At 37.5% G+C, this 19,692-nt stretch overlaps 1 protein-coding gene across 1 annotated transcript; it reads left to right on the top strand.

Moving 5' to 3' along the window:
• The first annotated feature begins 791 nt into the window (after nucleotides 1-791).
• On the top strand, nucleotides 792-15,071 carry LOC127552370 (chemokine-like factor). The gene is made up of 4 exons (XM_051982922.1): nucleotides 792-961; nucleotides 9,254-9,412; nucleotides 11,823-11,918; nucleotides 14,277-15,071. Exons 1-4 carry the CDS (start codon nucleotides 872-874, stop codon nucleotides 14,466-14,468), a joined length of 537 nt encoding a protein of 178 aa, XP_051838882.1. The 5' UTR covers nucleotides 792-871; the 3' UTR covers nucleotides 14,469-15,071.
• The last annotated feature ends 4,621 nt before the right edge of the window (nucleotides 15,072-19,692 follow it).

Below are 19,692 nucleotides of genomic sequence, written 5' to 3'. Positions count from 1 at the left end.
CCAAGAGCACATTGTATACTGTGTGATGACCAGTTATGATAGATTTAACTCTTTTCAGCAATTGACCCAAGACACTTCCAGAAGACATGGAATGGAAAATGCTAATCCATATTCAGAGAAAGAACTGTACAGTCAGAATGTAGGTTGAAGCAAACTATTTTCATTAAATAAATTTTATTTTTCTTTCTAGTGGCTTTCCCCTTGTGTCTGATTCTTCTTTCATAACAAAACCAATATGGAAATAGGCTTGATACGATCGTACGTGTATAGGCTATATAGGATTGCTTGCTGTCTTGGGGGAGGGTAGAAGGGAGGGAGAAAAACTGGACCTTAGAATCTCACAAAAATGAACGTTAAACACTATTTTTATACGGAATTATGGGAGAAATGAAATACTATTAAATGGGGGCGGGATTATTTCCCAATAAACAATTGGTCTCTTAGATGGCCGACACGAAGGGCTCAATAGTGTGTGGCCAAACGGGGGGCCAGCCCTCGAGAGGACTTGGAGGGAAACACGAGGAGGAACGAGGCCCTCGGGAAGCAAGCGCTAGCGTAGAGAGGGAGTCTCGAGGCGGTCCCCGTGGGTAGTGAGGTCAGGGAAGCGGTCCTCTATGGTTCTGAAGCTCCCCGCGGCATCACGAGGCAAGGAAGGCGGGAGGCTCTAGGCGGCGCGCGTGCGCAGTGAGGCTCTGGGGGGGGTCCCGAGGCGGGAAAGGCGGGCACGCGGGCGGGTTGGGGGGGGTACGGAGGGGCTATCGCGCGGCTGTTGCCGTTAACTAAAGCGAAGAGCGGGTGGGGTGCCCCGGAGCGGAGTCGGAGGAAGCCTAGTGGGGAGAGCTGGCGGAGCTGGCTAGTGCTTGCTTGTGTCATGGAGTCCCAGATTAGCTCCGACCCGGAGGAGAGGACTGTGTGGGCCTTCTTGATCTCTATCAAGGGCATAGTGAAGATGATACGGCTGGTGAGGGGGAAGCTTGGCTTGGGGAGAGGGTGGCCAGAAGTAGGGCGCTTGGGTGACGAGCCTCGGGGCAGGCGCATTCCACCCTTAGCTCTCGGGCTAGATTAGACCAGGCCCCACGGGGGTAGGCCCTACCCCACCCCCACCTGCGAGGTCAGGGAGGTCAGGACCTTGAACTCTTCCGGGTCAAACCCTCCCTCTTCCTCCCAATTAACAACTGAGGGCAGGAGGACTTGTCCAGGTTGCAAATCTTTGAAGCAGGTGTTGAATCAGAACCTGGAGCTATTGGGGGAGGGGGCGGCAGGCAGGAACCAGATCCCGCCATTGGGAAAAATAGAGAAAAGAGCCTTAGGCTCCCGACATGCCTCATTTTGTAGACTTGAATGTCGGGTGTATTGGAAAATGGGCCGAAAGGGTGTGGATGGTTAGAATGTTTTGAGTCAGTAAGATAATGGTTGTATAATTTGAAATTAACTTGAAATATCATGAAAATAGTCTTATATTTAAGGAAGTTGAGACCTTAAGATGTTAATAATAATGAGATGTGACTATGAAGTATTATAACAGATTTTCCCCTTTTCGCTAGACAGATTTTACTGAGCACTTGCCATGTGCTGGACAGTGGGGGTGTTACAAAAATGAGACCAAGCCCCTGACCTCTGGGAATTTACAATCCAGTGGGGAGAAGAAGCATCTATCCAGATTATATAACTATAAAATAGAATTAATAAGTACCATTGGGAAGTAAAAAGTGCTGTGGGACTTCCAAAGAAGAAGTCATCAGCTCTAGCTGGGGGCACCAGGAAAGGCATCATGGAGTCTTGAAGTGATAATAATCTAAGCTCACCTTTTTTAATTCTAAGGTTTACCAAACTTTTTTTTCCCCACATCTCTGTATGGTAGGTTCACCAAATATTATCTGCATTTTGCAGATGAGAAAGCTGAAGCTCATAATTGAAGTGATTTGCTCATATTCTTAAAGATAGTAAATAGCAGAGATAACATTCAGACCCTTTGGAGAAATTTGCCTTGAGAATTCTGGTTTGAGGTGATGAGGAAAGTGGAAATAGGAAATGGAAAGAAAATAGGAAGAAATATGATTCATAGGAGAGGGATGAAAGACTATTCTAAGGCCTCCCACCAGATCAAGGGAGAATGATGGTGCTGTTGATGATATAAAGAAGTCAAAAGGAAGATGTAAGGAAGGGAAGGGAAGAAACTAAAAATAATGAATTGTTTTTGAAAATGTTGGATTTGAGATTTTGGTGCCATGATCCTATATTTTATGTTTTGTTATTTACTGTACATGAGCAGATTTTTCTATTGTGAACCTGGATTCTAGTAAACCACTCCCTGAAGGGATGAATGAGTCTTGGGAAATTGATCATTGAAGCCATAAAAGATGGCTGGGAGAACCTGTTGGGCAAGAGAAAGGTATCGTTTTGTTGTTGTTGTTGTTGTTGTTGGCCCCAGGATATTTGTTTTTTCACCCAAGCCATTGAAATGGGAAGCCAAGAAAAATGATAGAAAGAGGTCTCCATTGAACAGCTAAAGGAAACAAGTTTTGGGGAACTCATGCTCATAGTTTCTTTGAGCTATACTGGTCCCTCACCAACACCTGGCAGAGATCCAATTAATTTGCATTTACGTAAATTACGAATTACCACGTTCTGTGTTAAGTGTAGGAGATGCTAAGGGAAAAAAAAAAAAAACAAAAAACAGTCCCTGCCCTCAAGGAGTTTACATTTTAACGAGGGAGACCACAAACCAGAGTTTGGAGAAAACATCCCAGGATGAAGAGACTGGAAGCCAAAAATGAACCAGAGCAAGTCATACTCTTTCTGTGTCTTAGAGGAAGTTTCCTTATCCAGAAGTTCCATGTCTCAATGAAATTGCTCATCCCATTCTTTTCTCCATTACAAAGTAATTGAACGTGTGTGGGATAGGTATAAGATTCCCTTTCCCAAGTTAACTAATCAGAGGCATCTTCAGCTACAAAGAGAAAGCATTTAATCCCTGCAGGGAGAAGCCCAAACACATAGCCATTCCAGCTCCTGGAACTTGGCCAGTTTCCGACTTGTCTAAGATTTAAAAAGCAAAAGACCCGAGCCTTTTCATTGAATAGACTAAAAGAACGGAACCATCCTTGACCACTGGTCACCAATGTTGTCTGCTTCCTGTAGGTCACGTCCTGTAACTTCACTAACTTTCTGCATCCCAGAGTTCAAGGCTGGGAATAGGGATCATGTGACTTAGGCCTAGTCTCATAAACTTGAGAAAACTTCATCCAATCAGTCCCATTCAAAAGGTAATCTTAAAGAAGAAGATGCTAAGGCTAGGGGAAGCAGGAAAGGCCATCTAGAGAAGGTGGTATTTGAGGTAAATCTTGAAGGAAGTCAAGGCTTCTAAGAGGAGGAGTAGAGAGTGAGTATTCCAGCATAGAGGATAGCCAGTGCAAAGGGGAGAAGTCTGTGAGAAGCAAAAGTTATGTCTGTACCTTTGAGTGCATGGAGAGGAGTAATGTGTAAGAACACTAAAAAGAAAAAAAGATTCCCTCCTTGTGACTAGTTTAAATATGAAGCAGTGGAATTTCTATTTGATCCTAAAGATTCTATATTTTAATGCAGAAGACCAAACAGTTGTAAATGTATAGATCATAAATATAAAATAATTTTAATCACAGTAGTTAAATAGGTGGTAAGAGAGGCTAAGAATAATAGATATTTAAAAAAAGAATGCCATACTGATGGAAACTCTAAGCCAGATTATTCACAGGAATAGCTAAAACAAGCCCATACTTGTTCCTATTATCAGTCATAATCAGGTCAGTTTTCCCAGACTTGTCTTGTTGGCCTCTTTAAGACAATCTGAATATCTCATTATATTCTCTAAGCCTTACCCTCTCCTCCTCCTCTCTTTGAATCTCTATTAAAAGTCATTCATTCACACACACACACCCCCAGAAGCCAGTTGTTTAATCAGTATGACTCTGCCTTGCTAAATTATATTTGGTTAACGGCAACCCTTTGCAATCTGTGATGGATATCTATGTATCATTCATGGTTGTTCTATGTCACTAACCACTATCCTCTCCCAAATCTTCATTGTGTTCTGTGAGAACATTTACTGCTGAGGGGTGATTATAGTACAATATTACAAGATTTTCATTTGTGGCATCAGATTTGGAAAGTAGCCTCCGATTCTGCTGAGCTTCAGGCAATTTGGTGCATTTTCCTAAAGACTATACAACCATGTGCTGGAAAAAACTTATTTCTAGATTTCCCATTAAATACAAAATAGATGTTGAGTTTAACGTTTCATTGGATTGTAATGGTCCCATGTAACTTGAAAGAATAATCTGTAGTTCTTTAGAATATTCGTTTTCTGTTTCTAAAATATTCTATAGCACCATTAAGCTTTTGTTATGCAGATGTATCAAAACCTTTACCAAGGCTCTTCAATGCTCCTAACTTGGGAGACTATGGCTTTTCTGATTATGATTGATAATAGAAACAGGATGGGCTCATTTTAGCTAACCCTAACCCTAAATGCGCTGGTTTACAATTCTCATTAATGCCAACTGAAGTTTTTTAAGATGGAAAAGGAATAGTGTTAGCTATCAGAGCTGTACTTTAGAATATCACTTTGGCATCTATGTGGAGGATGGATTGGAATGGAGAGAGACCCCGAAGGCTATTGAAACAACTGATTAGATCACCAGGTGAAATAATAAAGGAAAAAGAAAACCCAGGACAGAGCCATGGACAGAGGACAAGAAAACCCAGGACAAAACCAGCACAGAGATACTCAGGCATAACATGGCCAATGATCCAGCAGGAGAGAAAGAATAGTTGTTGGGAAAAGAACTAAAAATGAACAGTCACAGAAACCTGAAATGAAAGACTATGTAGGACATAACAGTCTCATATGATAATTAAGAAAAGGCCATTACATCTGGCAACCAAGATATAATTGATAACTTTGGAAAAAGGGAGTCAGAAGCCAGATTGCACAGGCTTTAGAAGCATGAGAGGTGAGGAAGTGGATACACCAAGTATAAACTGATTTTTTTAGAGTTTAAGTGAAGAGAAAATCACCAAAATATATCTAGTGTGTTTGTTTTTGTTGTTATTTTAGGATTAGGGAGACATGGGCATGCTTTTAGAAGCATAAAAGAAACCAGGAGATGGGGAAAGTTTAAAGATTAAAGAAGGGATGATTAGTGAGAGCAATAGGCTAGAGAGGCCAAGAAAGAATGTTATCGAAGTTCGATGTAAAAGGAGTTAGCTTTGGCTAGCATGAGAGCTACTTCTCCATCAGAGACTGGATTTTGTCAGGAAAATGTGAGGAAAGATCTTAGTGAATGTCCTCAATTTAAAAGGTGTGTGAGACAAGCAGTCCTTAAACTCTCAGTTAGGTTTGAGGCAAGTCATTTAACCTCTCGGAGCCTCAGCTTCCTTCGTTATAAAATGAAGGATCTGAACTAGATAGCCTCTAAGATCTCTAAATTATAAATCTAAAATGTAGTCATCTTAAATTACAGAAGTGAAAATTGAACCTATAAGAAGATGAGATCACCAAGAGAATTTGGAGAGAAAGTGAATTTACAGGACTTGGGGTACAGCAAGAAGATGATCTTTCAAAAGAGAAAAGACCAAGATCCTAGATTATCTGTTTAACATGTTTGTAACATTCCTCTCATCTGGCTTGTTATTTTAATCCTTTGTAGGTAATCCTTGTAGTGCTTAACAGTTAAAACACCAGAAAGAAATCCAGAGAATTTTAATTATTTTTACACACACACACACACACACACACACACACACACACACACACACACACACTGTTTTTAGAGAGCAGGGCAGAGAAGGGGGAAAGCCTTAATATAAAACCAATCCATGTTTTCTCCTACATCAAAGGACAGGTGACAGCATCAAGAAACTAGAAAAGGGAACCATTGAGCCAAGTCCTGGGGCTGACAGATGCAAGAGATATTAGTCTTAAAGACCCATAGCCTTAAAGACCCATCATCAGTGATGATGAAAAGAGGCAAACGGAAATGTCAAACAAGCAGTTGAGGTTGCAAGTCTGGAGCTTTGGATTAGAGAAGCAGATTGTGAGGAATTGTAAGAGAGCCAGAATTGTGGGTCCAGAAACTAGATTAAGCATTTAAAGTAGATGAGTTCTAGAATGCAAATGTGGAGTATTTTTAAAGGATTTTGACTTTCTACATAGTTCTAAGGGATATTAGAGTTAAAAGAATAGAAAAATTATCAGTGTGTTTTTAGGATAGTAATTTATAACTCTTGACAAGTACTTCCATAATGCTATAGTGAAGCAAATAGTATAACTATAACCACCATTTTACAGCTTTATAGTCTAATCATCTTACTCATGGTCACAGGTAACTAGAAGTACTTATTGAAAACAGGAGTCAAATTCAAGTCTCTTTGACACAAGCCCAAATGTACTAGCTTCCATGATACCATGCTAATGATGATATATCTAAAAATAATAATGAACATCTTTATATTAAATAAGTGTAGCATTTCTCAAACTGTTTGGTCTCAGAACCCCTTTATACTGTCAAAATTTTATTACCAAGGACTCATATAGGTGATGGCTATTTGCCATATTAGAAATTAAAATGGAAAGTTTGTAATTTTTATTAATTCATTTAAAATAATATTAATGACCCATTATATGTTACCAAAAATAACATTTTATGAAAAAATAGTTTTCCAAAACAAAATTTAGTGAAAATTGCAGCTTTATATTTTTACAAATCTCTTTGCTGTCTTAATAAATAGCTGTATTCTCTAATCTGCATTGTCTGTTGTAATATGTTGTCAGACATGCATGAAGAAAATCCAACCTCACATAAATACAAAATTGAAAAAAGGAGATGTATTTTAATAATTTTTTCAGATATTTGTAGATATTCTCCTTTGATACTAATTGATCAAAACTTGATAAGTGTCAATTATTTAAACATTAGTTGCAATATGGAATCTGAAATCTTAGTGTATTTTTCATACATTCTTACATTAAGCTTTATTGATTTATCTTGAACTTTAATGAATTGCTTACTCATGCATAATTCTGAAAAATCATGCATTGGTTATTTGTTTAAAAAAAAAAGGAAGAAAGAAAGAAAGAAAAAAATATTCACTGAGTTTTTAAGATTTCCCAAATAATGACACATTTCATTATAGCACATGTATATCACATTTGTTACAATCACTACCAATCTCTTCAAAAAAATCTTTTATTAAAGTACAGTGGCATCTCAGCACTTCTTTGTCCCAAAACTCATAGAATTCATATACTACACGGTTTGATGAAAAAAAAAGAGGGGGAAGGAGGGGCGGGCTTCAGCATTTCACAGTTGCTCAGCATTCATCCATGCTTGATGGTTGTCTTGGTTGAGCAGTAGGGATCTGAGGTTGTGCAGGCATACTGACCAAACACCCTACTGCCTTCAGCTGTGGTCATCTCCTCCCCAGGGAATGCAGTGGTATTTGGCCTGTCAGCTTAGAGCCCACTGCACTGAGGTTGGCAGGTTCTGGGGCAGTTCTGCAGGATGATGTGGCTAAAGCATATAGTATCCTGGCTGCCAAAACAGTAGTACTGGAAGAAGGGTGATCGAATGGTCGGTGTGTTCAGCAGGGAAAGAAAGAAAGAGCCGCAGCAGCAGTGATGGTGCAAGTAGCTGCAGTGGAGCCAGGTAGAGGCAGCAGGGGGGATCCTGCACTCCTGGCAGTCCTAAACCTGGGCAGAGGCCAGAGCCCTGAGCAGGATAGGGTGTGGGACCATGGTTTCTGCCTCATGGTTTCTGCCTCCATATCCAGGCCTCCTCTTTCCTCATCTCATTTTACCTGGAAAAGAGACTTGGAGGATTTGAGATGGGAAAAGAGTATAAAGGAAGTGGCTCCTCAGAAAATGAGTACTTAAGAAGGGAAGAGCTTGGCTGAATTGGGCTGGCCTTTTTTCTACAGTTGGAAACCCCACTTTTCCTTTGGGGCATTGGATGGGGTGGGTTAGGCTACAGTCTGGAGATATATTCCTCACTTGTTCTTGCCATTCATTGTGCTTTCTGGAATCAATTAACAATGAGTACTGAGATAACCAATTATTTAGGAAACTCAAGTTTATGATGATGGATCCAAGTTTTCTAAAATTCCAGTTTTTGCTTGAACGCTCAAATTTTGTCATTGGCAACAAATTCAGTTTTTTTCTTTGAAGTGACAGTGTACTTCATTTCTGAGAAAATATCTACCAGATATCAAAAGTCTGAATAACTAAAGTTTGTCTATTGGTCATTATTATTCTCAGTGGATAGAGCACTGTGCCTGCTGTCAGCAAGACCTGAGTTCACATCCAGTCTCAAGACACTTAGTAGCTGTGTGACCCCAAGCAAATCACTCTAATCTCTGTTTGCCTCAGTTTCCTCAACTATATAATGGGGAAAATAACAGTACCTACTTTGCAGAGAAGTATTGGTTAAGTATTTAGCACAGTCTGAGCACAAGTACATGTTAATGCTTTTCCTCACCTCCATCCCTCCATTTACATGTCTGTACATTTCTCCATTTGTAAGGCAAAAGTACAATTCTTCAGATTAAAAAGTAATTCAGTCTCTGTGTTCTCAGCTAAATCTGATACATAGGTCATGTTGCCTCTGAAAACACTGTATGCTTATAGAAGAATGAGATTGAAAAAGGCAAATCACATCTTACTATTATAAAAATTTTTACTTCACAGACCCCCTGGAGGAGTCTGAGATCATACTCTGAAAACTGCTGGCATAATAACTAGAGATGTGACCTTAGAAAACCTGAATTCAAGCAGTGCCTCAGACCCCGGGTAAATCACTTAATCAGTGTCCAGGCAATCTGCTTTGTCAGAGTTTCCACATTGAGAGGTTCCCACATAAATGAAAGAAAGGTCAGTGTTTCCCCACACTACCACTCCCAATGTACATGTGTGTTTAAATTTATAAAAATTTATAGTGTAGCAGGAATTTCCCCATTGGGGAATGGGGGTGAGTGTTGTAGATTAAAGAGAGGAAGAAGAATTGATGAAGCAAAGAGCTGGGGAGAAAAAAAGAAAAAGGAAAAAATTATAAAAGGCATAGATACTAGAGGACTTTGCCTCATCAAGGAAAAGAAGAAATCAATCTTAATACTTCATAATCATACCTCCTGCTTATGTATTTAGAAAGCAATCATAGTGAGAAATGTTTACAACTTGAAACAAAATTATATTGAAGTAAATCTTTTTTTTTTCTTACAGATTTTGATTATAGTAGCCTTGATCATATATATTGTTGCTCAAGCCCCTGAAACATACATAGTAATCACAACTTTGGAAGCCATCACTGTGCTTTTTTTCGTAATATTGTATTTACTAAGACTTGACCTAGTGTTGAAATTTTTGTTTTGGCCTTTGCTCGTAAGTGTCCATTTTTTTATAGTGAATTTTTTTTCTATATAAGGTCTTTATTGTATAATCCCCATTCTTTAATATTAAAGCCTTTTTAGCCCAGGCCAGTGGATTACTCTTATTTTCTTTCATAAAGCTCTATTACACAGCTGTGCTATATATACTCTTTGACCCATTCATAGAATGATCTTAGGAGAATTGACCAGTAGGAGTACCTCTAATCTGTAGGCTTCAGGGTCTTATTCCACTTAGTATTTGGTTTGGCTCCAGGTCACTCTGCACTTATCTTCAGAGATGCATAATTCAAGTGTTGCATATGATAAGTATTGGCCAGAGAAGAGAACACAGGCAATTCTGTAAAATTCTTATCTTAAACTCAGGTAAAAAAAAAAAAAATAGTCCTTATGGAATACAATATAGCACAACATGCTAGTTAAAATAGGAAGAAAAGGGGCAGCTAAATGGTGCAGTGGATAGAGTACTAGTCCTGAAGTCAGTAAAACAAATCATGCATAATCATATCTCAAAATACATATCTGTACATCAAGTCTTATCACATCTCTTGTCAGGAATTGGGTAGCAACTGGAATTGGTCCTCCAGAGTTATAGCTCATCTTTGTATTGAATAGCAATCTCAGTGTTTTTCTTTACACTGTTATAGTTTTGATTAAATTGTTCAGTTCTATACATTTCATACACATCTTCCCAGTTTCTCTGACTCCATCCTCTTGACATTTTTTAAACAATTTCAAAATATAGGTAGGCAAAGGCAAGAATCAAAATGTTCTATTACATTCATACACCATAATTTTTTTCATCTAGCCCCTGTTGATAGACATCAACCATATTCTTTAAAAAGTATTTTCTTCTATAATATCACTCTATCTAGTATATAACCCCTACAGACTCTAGTCATAGAAACAGAAAAACTGTAGTAGAAAAACCTATTCTAAAAGATGACAATTAACCCCATCGGTCAAGTTGATCTATGAGTGAACTTCAGACACTCAAGAACCCAAATAACTTATGATGCAGATCAGTCTCAAGTAGACCTGACCTAGGTAAAGTTATTTTTTAATATAGCCTTCACCTTTTGAGCACCCAAACTCCAGACCTTGTTTATTTTAGACAGCAGTATCGCCACAGTAGCATGTGCTGATCTCCTTTCTGCAATCTAATCTGATGATTGCTGAGGGCAAGGGGCTGCACCCAGGCATAGGAACAGGTTTTAAAAGGTCCAGGGCCACTTGGCAGCAAAGAGTAAGTATTTGTCTTGCATTTGCATTTCTTGCCAGTTCAAAGGAGAAAGTATTAAGCACTGCTGATGGTCTTGTGGAACTACAGGAATCTGATAGGGCCTGACAAGACCACCGAAGAGCTGACTCTTGGTGGGACAGCTGAGGAAGTCAATTGCACAAAAGTCCCATTTCTTGAAATTTACATTTACTAAAACCAAATATTATAGTTCATATCACATTGGGTTGTTGTTTGTCCAAATGTTATGAATTGCAACCTTACCAGGAATAATGGCATATATGACAATCCAGTTGTTGCATTTGGCAAGATGAATATTGACTGAGGGTTTTGTTTTGTACAAATTGTCTCACAGCAAAATAATTCAAAGAATCCTAGATGTAGGACTGGAAGGGTCTTTAAAGCCAAGAAGTACTTATTAAATACCTGACATAAGCCCAGCAGTACTATGATAAGCCCTAGCCTTAAAAGCCAGCTAGGCTAACCCTTCATATGAGTGAGGAAAAACCTAGGCCCAAGAAGGTCACACAAGGCAGGTGGCAGTGGTGAGATTTGAACTCACACCCTCTGGCTAAATCTAGTGCTCTTTCCACTAAACCATCCTACCTCATTATTTAAGTTGGAACATATGTCATCCATGAGTATTTCCCTGCCCCTACAGTACCTAAATACTGAGCATTGCTGACATACCCCAGAGCCTCTCTGTCCTATCTAAAATATCTCACCCGTGGTTTGTGCTCAGGATTAGTAACTGACTCAACTATGGTAGAGAAAAATAAGGACCTCTGGGTGTGAATCTGAGCCACAGATAAGGGGCGTCTCGTTTCTCATTACTGACATTTCTACAACATGGCAGGATTGAAGTGCGCTTTAAGATTAGCAAAGTACTTCATACATATCTCATTTGATCTTCACAATGATCTCATGAAGTAACTAGTTTGGGTTTTGTCATCCCCAGTTCTCAAGTGAAGAAACTTGAGCCTTGGAAAAGTAACTTGCAAATAGTTGCCTAGTTAAACCATGGAGGTTCAACCCAATGCTGACACCCAAGTTTCTTTCCATATTGCCTTTCTTTCTTAGACTTTATTATATTGATTCTAAAGACTTATTTTTTTGCCAGCCTCAGTTTTCAGGAAAATCTGACTTCTCTATGCTGTGATTTCAGGATATTATAAACTCACTAATGACCATAGTGTTCCTTATGATCGTGTCTGTTTTGTCGTTGATACCAGAAACTAAAATACAGATTGCTGTCGCAGGGGTAAGTAGCAATCTTGTTAGCTTCACTCTCTAAATGAAATGACATCAATAAAAGTCTGAATAGGTAATGGTATCAGTTGTGTGCCCAAAACTGGAGTATCATTTTATACTAAAACTGGAGTACCATTTACTTCTGAAAGTATACTATAAATGGATTTCTTCACATTAATGTAGGAATTCCATATCTATAAGGGCCATGTAGCTGAACTGTCTAATAGTTCGTTGAAAATATTATAATATATATTTCTCTCAAGATTTGCACAGAAATAAGGTCATAGAATCTCACATTTAGAAGGGGCCCACAGAAGTCATTTGATCTGACCCTTATCCTGAAATTACTATCATTTCCAATGAATGGTCACCCAATTTATGCTTAAACATTCCCAATGATATGGACCCATACCTTATCTTCCACAATCAAAAAATCTGCTTCCCTATTACCTTATTAGCTAGTCCTAACGCCACTTTTATATGTTAACTCTTTAGATATTTGAGGGCAATCTGCATGTATCCCCTAAACTACTGTTATTTCAGTCTTCTTCTCAAGTTAAAAATCCCCAATTCTTTCATAGGCCTGGAAAATCAACTTCTGGAATGGAAAGAACACAGAATGTATAGTCACTGTCTCTGGATTTTAATTCTATCTGTCCTATTTACTAGCAGTTTCCTCATCTTTTAAATGAAAGGAGTAGAACTTGATGACCAATAAAGTCCCTTCCAACTCTTTAGATCTGTTATCCTGTAATCACTCATCTCGCACTTACCAATCTCTACTTTAGAGGAAGAAATAAAGTTTTTCACATTTTTAGTCCAAAAAAGTCTGCAGAGTTGTTGCATGGAAACATTTTTGTCCTCTTCAAAAAGCTATGGTGAGCCAGGTCAGTAAGTTTGCCTGTCCTCACTGCAAACCCAAGTATTCCAATTACTTAGAATGGCATCATATTCAAAAGAAAGAACAGAATATGGAGGGAAGAGAGAGGAGTGATTTTTCTTTGTTAAAATAAACTCTCAGGAGTCTTTTAACAATATCCTTCTATATAGATTTGATCCTTTGCTTGGTCTTTATATGGCATCTTTAGTCTTAAAGGTTTTTCATTACAACATTAGTTGCCATCAGCTTGTTCCTCAAGAGCATCCTGGACATTAAAATATTTAATATAAATAAGTTTTATTTTTCAGGAACCTTAAAAGGAATCCTAAAAATGTTATTTCCCCTAAGTAGATGCAGTTCAATTTGTGACATCTATAGCTTAGTTATGTATATACATTCCATACAACTTCCCTAGATTGAGCTGGTTCCCTTTTATCCATTTCATTAAAAGAATGGTATCTCTGGAGGAAGTACCAGACTGGATAGTAGGAACCTGGATTCATATTTTAACTCAACTACAAAAATACTGTGTGAATTTGAGTAAATCATTTTCCTTTTATGGAACTTAAGTTTCCCCATCTGTCAAACAAGGCTAGTTGTTAAGCATCCTTCCTTGAATCTCTTTGATAAAGAGATCTAATTCAGTTTCAATTGATCAAGGATGGACAGAAGCAGCTACACCCAAAGAAAAAACACTGGGAAATGAATATAAACTGCTTGCATTTTTGTTTTTCTTCCCAGGTTATTTATACCTTCTGAATTCAATTCTCCCTGTGCAACAAGAGAACTGTTCAGTTCTGCACACATATATTGTATCTAGGATATACCATAACCTATTTAACATGTATAGGACTGCTTGCCATCTAGGGGAGGGGGTGGACAGAGAGAGGGGAAAAATCGGAACAGAAGTGAGTACAAGGGATAATGTTGTAAACCTTGGCATGAGTTCTGTCAATAAAAAGTTATTTTTAAAAAAAGCATCCTTCCTGCTTTAGTATTTCATGATTCCACTACAATCAAGATGTTAAACAGTAAACACAATAATACGATGCTAAGCACTCATGCGTTTATACGATGCTTTATAGAAATAGACTCCTTGGCTCTAATAATACAGGTAACACATGGAAGACAAGAAGACAGGTAAATATTTTTTCAGGCCTTTTCTGAATAACTAGCCCTTCTCTCATTTTCCAAATAGTTACTAGAGAAAGTTTTTTGAAAATAACTTTTTTTGCCAGCATTTTCTCTTTCTATGTACTGGAAAAATTTTGGACAAAAGGGAGGTCTTTGACAGAGATGACAATAAGGAGAATGGGGGGTTAGATTAAATGAGCTTTATTTAAGATCTCTACCACTATACATTTAAGCAAAGGAGTTAACCTAAAGATCTAGATTGTGATTATGAACATTTTGTTAAAAATTAGAAGGGGGAATGGGAAATTATTCTCTTCTATGAATGATTAAAAGTATAACTTTTTTTTAAAACAGATCCTTGGAATTGTGGCAACTGTGTTTACTGTTGCAGATGCTGCTCTCATCTACAGAAAACTTATGTTTAATCCAAGTGGTCCCTATGAGAAAAGGCACACTCATGAAAAAAAGCGACGTTCTCGTCACTCTCGCCACTCTCATCGTAGCTATCACCCTCGTCTTTCTCAGGAAAAAGATGAAGACTTGTAATTTTGTTTCTTCTAAGTTCAAATATATTTCTGTAGTCTTTCATATTTTCTCTAAAGTGTGAACTTGGGAAAAGGGGGAAAAAGTAAAATAAGGAAGAATTTCTAGTGGACAAATTCTGGAAACAGAGGAAGATTGGTAATGTGTCTGCCTTTAGAGGTGGAAGAACAGGATGGACTCAATTCTGTGATCCTGGTTCCATCTGAATGGCAGGTGGCTTGGCCTTCATAGTTGGCTGCTTTCCTCTACAAAACCAAGGAGTTGGATTAAGTCATTACTAAGGTCCTTACTTGCTTTGAACCCTGTAAATTGCCAGTCTCTTCCCAGCCTTGGGTATTGGGTTGTCTAAAAACTATTAGAATCAGAAATTGGATAAGGCAAGGTTTAAGAATTGCATTCCTGCCTGTGTGCATAGGAAATGTAAACTTTTGCAGCTTATTCGACATGATGAACCATAGAGTCTTCCAACTGGAAGGAACCTTAGTGGTCATCTGTACAACACTCCTATGTTATATAGGAAAAAAATAGGCCTGTCAAAAAAAAAAATCCCTGCCTACTGTGAAAAAGTTTTCCTGAATTAAAAATAAATGCATTTATAAAAATGGAGTCTTGAAAATTCTTGGGTGGTACCCTATCTTTTCTATCCCTAGTCCTGCTTCTGTACTACACAGATGTGCCTATACTCTCCTTGCAAATACTGAATTGGTAAAGATTTTTTATGCAGATAGTAACAGAAGACATAGCAGTTTAAAGTCTGCAAATCAGTTTATATACATTGTTACAAGATCTTGGGTCAAGTTAAAGAATGTAGCTATAGGAAAGAGTAAAGAATTGATAAAGGGGAATATAAAATCTATGGGAGTTGGGGAAGGCAGAGAATCACATGAATTCTCAAGAGTACAGACTGATTTCAAGATAGCAACTTCTGCTGTTGCCCACAGCTAGAGGAATTCAACTTCCACAGGTCTAAAACTATAATTACTGAAGCTGACCCCCATGACCACAGAGGAGAATAGGATCAGTAAAGAGAAGCAGAAGATGAAGTGGGCAGAAAAAAATCCCCTTCTCCCATCCTGTTATCCCCTGAAGGTTCTGGAGCTGATGGGAATGTCAAAAAGAAATAAGGCAGGAACCTCAGTGGCTTCTGATGACTGAAGATCCCACAAGTTATCTTATGAAGAAGAGCAAGCCTGAGGTAACACCTCTATTTGGAAAGGAGAAAAAAACAAAGACTTAAGTGTCTAGTACAGCTCTCTCTTGGACAAGCACTCAAGGCATTCTGCTAAGTGCTGAAGACACAGAGACAAAAACATCCCCCGAAGACCTGTGTGAACTGATGATGAAGTGAGCTGGACCAAGGAAATAATTTATGCAGCAGCTACATTCTCATAAAGGAAAGCAACTTGGAAAGACTTAGAAGAATTCTAATCCAAGCAGTACCAGGTTACCAATCCAAAAATAATGATGAGCATGTTCACAACTTTCTTACGTTCTAGGTATAGAAAGAGATGTCTTCATACTACCAATGTGTGACTTTGTTTCGTTTGGGCACTTGGAAGGGGAGGAGAGAGTGGACGGGGGCACAGAGGGTTAGGGAGTGAGAGAGATGGGGGGAAAAAACTAAGTGAAATATTTTAACATATATACAAAAGACATTTCAGAAAGGGACAGACAAGCAGGGCAGAGGTGGTTAAATCTGATATATGCTTTTTAAAAACCAAGTTAATACAGAATAGAGATTTATAATTTCATAGATAAGCCCCCTTTTTGTTTGTATATTGAAACATTTGTATTTGGTGTTCGTCAAATTCATAATAAAGCATTTTTTAAAGAACAGTCACTTCAAGTAATGTATTCTACTAGTTAAAACAGCCATTCCATGTGTGTAAAAAAGCAACAGGTTCAGCCTGCCTAGCTTATTTATACAAGGTTGTGTATACGTATGTGTGTGTGTAATGAATAAAATGTGAAAAGAATTAGAAGACTATAAAATGCTATAAAAATCAAGGTATTATTAGCCAATTTATTAATGATTCAAAAAGCCAAAAATTAATTCAAAATCAAATATTTAATGAATCCAAGATGTTTCTGGTAATGCTTGCCTGTGTTATATTGTGTAACTTCACTGCAGCCTTGGTTCTGAATATACAACATGCACACTTTGTACTACATATGCATGAACACTGCCAGAAACATCTTGGCTTAGGTTCAAGATGAGGTTACATGAAAATTTCTTGAACAATAAGAGGTCATAAATGGGAAAAGTCTTAAAAGTTCTGGAATAGATTGGTACATAAGATACAGTAGTAAATGATCTTAGTAACATAATGTTTGATAAACTCAGACTCCAGGTCTTTGAGATAAGAATTCACTATTTGACAAAAACTGCTGGGAAAACTGGAAAACTATAGAACATAACCTCTCACACCATACACCAAGATAAGGTCAAAATGGATGCATGATTTAAATATGAAGGATGACACCAGAAGCAAATTAGAATAACAAGGAATAATCTACCTATTAGATCTATGAGGAAGGAAAGAATTCATGACCAAATAAAAGACAGCATTAAGAAATGGAAACTAGATAATTTTGATTATATTAAAAAGCTTTTGTACAAAAGATTAGATTAGAAGAAAAGCAGAAAACTAGGAAACAATCTTTACAACAAATGACTGATAAAAGATTTCATTTCTCAAATATAGAGAAATGAGTCAAATTTATAAGGAATATAAGTCATCTAATAGATTAATGGTCAAAGAATGTGAACAGGCAATTTTCAGAAGAAATCAAAGTTATCTATAGGCATTTAAAGATGTGCTCTAAATCGCTTCTGATTAAAGAAATGCAAATTAAAACAATTCAGGTACTACATGTATCAGATTGGCTAATATGATAAAAAGAAAATGATAAATGTTGGAAAGGATGTGAGAAATACACTTATGGAGTTGTGGATTGATCCAACCATTATAAGGAATAATTTAGAACTATGCCCAAGGGCAACCAAACTGCCTATTTTTTGATCCAGCAATACCATTACTAGGTCTGTATCCCAAAGAGATCAAAAAAAAAAAAAAAAAAAAGGGGAAAGGAGGCTGGACTCTTTGAGATGACAGTCTCATCCAGCCCTGGGACCAAGATCCATTTGGTCCCAGTATCTCTCTACATTTAATAAACTATTGAATTGGTCTCTTAAAAAAAAAAAGGAAAAGGAAAAGGAACTATATGTACAAAAATATTTTTAGCAATCCTTTTTGTAGTGGCAAAATATTGGAAATTGAGGGGATGCCCATCAGTTGGGGAATGAGTGAACATGCTGTAGTATGAATGTAATGGAACACTATTGGGCAATAAGAAATGAACAGATTTCAGAAAAACCTGTACAAACTGATGCAAAGTGAAATGAGCTGAACCAGGAAAACACTGTACACAGTATCAGCAACATTGTATGAAGACCAGCTATGAATGACTTAGTTCTTATCAGCAACACAGTGATGCAAGATAAGTACAAAAAAACTCATGAAGAAAAATGCTATCCATATCCAGATAAAAAACTGATGGCTTCTGAAAGCAGATTAAAGCATATTATTTTCAAAGGGTTTTTCCCTTTTGAGCTGTTTCTTCTTTTATAACATGGAAATATTTTTACATGATCACACATGTAGAATCTTTATCAAATTGCTTACTATTCTCAGAAGAGCAGAGGGAAGGGGAGTGAGGAAAGGAGAAAAATTTAGAATTTAAGAATCTTGCAAAAATGAATGCTAAGGGGCAGCTAGATGGGGCAATAGATAGAGCACCAGCCCTGAAGTCAGGAGGACTTGAGTTCAAATTTGACTTCAGACACTTAATACTTCCTAGCTGTGTGACTCTGGGCAATTCACTTAATCCCAATTGCCTCAGGAAAAAAAAAATGAATGCTAAAAATTGCCCTGACATATAATTGGGAGAAAAATATTTTTTAAAAAGAGACTATTGCAATATTTCAGGTTAAAAGGTGATGAGGGCCTTCACTAGGTGACATCTATGTGTCTCCAGGATAAGCCATATACAAGAAAGATATTTAAAAATAGGAAGAAAAATAAGATTTGGCCATACCAATGACTTACCAACAGAATCAAATATAAACTTCATTATTTGACACTTAAAGGCCTTCCTAACCCAGCAACTTCCAATCCTTCCAGCCTTCTTACAACTTCCTTTCTATGAACTCTAAGATCAAGCCACACTACACTACTTAGAATTTCTCAAACATGACACTTCATCTTCCATTGTTCTACCTTTTCACTGGCTATCTTCTGTCTTGAAAGGTTCAGCCTCTCAACTCCACCTGTTAAGTTTCCCTGGCTTTCTTCAAAACTCAGCTCAACAGAACCAAGAGAACCTTGTACACAGTAATCAACTATGATGGACTTGACTCTTCTCAACAATGTGATGATTCAAGGCAATTCCAATAGACTTGAGATAGAAAATGCCATCTTTATGTAGAGAGAGAACGATGGAGACTGAACATGGATCAAAACATATTTTCACTTTTTGTTTCTCATCACTTTTTCCCTTTGGATTTGATTTTTCTCGCACAATAAGACAAATATGGAAATATGATTAAAAGAATTGCAAATATATTGGTCTACCTGCTATCTGGGGGAGGGGATGGGGGAAAGGAGGGGAAAAATTGGAACAAAAGGTTTTCTAACTGCCAATGCTAAAAAATTACCCATGCATGTGTCTTGTAAATAAAAAGCTATAATTAAAAAAAATAAAAATAAAAAAAGAATTGCAAATATTTAACCTATATCAGATTATTTATTGTCCTGGAAAGAGGGGAGATAAGGAAGGAAAGGAAGAAAATTTAGAACGTAGTCTTTTTAAAAAAAAGTTTTTTTTATTTTTCAAAATACATGCAAATATAGTTTTCAACATTCACCCTTACAAAACTTTGTGTTCCAAAATTTTCTCCATCTCTCTTCCTTCCCCCCTTGCCTAGACATCAAGAAATCCCATATAGCTTATAGCTCATACATGTGCAATTCTTCTAAACATTGGAGTATAAAGTCTTACAAAAATGAATATTGAAAACTAAATATATTTGGAAAATAAAATACTATTGAAAAAATTTTAAAAGACTCAGCTCAAATCCCATTTATGCCAAAAGCCTTTCCTGCTCAGCTTCCTAAGCCTTTTCCTTTCATATTACCCTGAGATGCTCTATATATGTATCCTACTT

Source organism: Antechinus flavipes, chromosome 2 (genome assembly GCF_016432865.1).
Source record: "Antechinus flavipes isolate AdamAnt ecotype Samford, QLD, Australia chromosome 2, AdamAnt_v2, whole genome shotgun sequence".
Lineage (NCBI taxonomy): Eukaryota > Metazoa > Chordata > Mammalia > Dasyuromorphia > Dasyuridae > Antechinus > Antechinus flavipes.
Note: the sequence above shows the minus strand (reverse complement) of the source record. Positions and strands in the feature narration are given on the sequence as shown.

Bases quoted from the DNA above. Each gene is read 5' to 3' on its own strand.
- LOC127552370 (XM_051982922.1), top strand. From the start codon at position 872: ATGGAGTCCCAGATTAGCTCCGACCCGGAGGAGAGGACTGTGTGGGCC. The intron at 962-9,253 runs GTGAGGGGGAAG...TTTTTCTTACAG, and splicing joins TAGTGAAGATGATACGGCTG to ATTTTGATTATAGTAGCCTT. The intron at 9,413-11,822 runs GTAAGTGTCCAT...CTGTGATTTCAG, and splicing joins TTTTGTTTTGGCCTTTGCTC to GATATTATAAACTCACTAAT.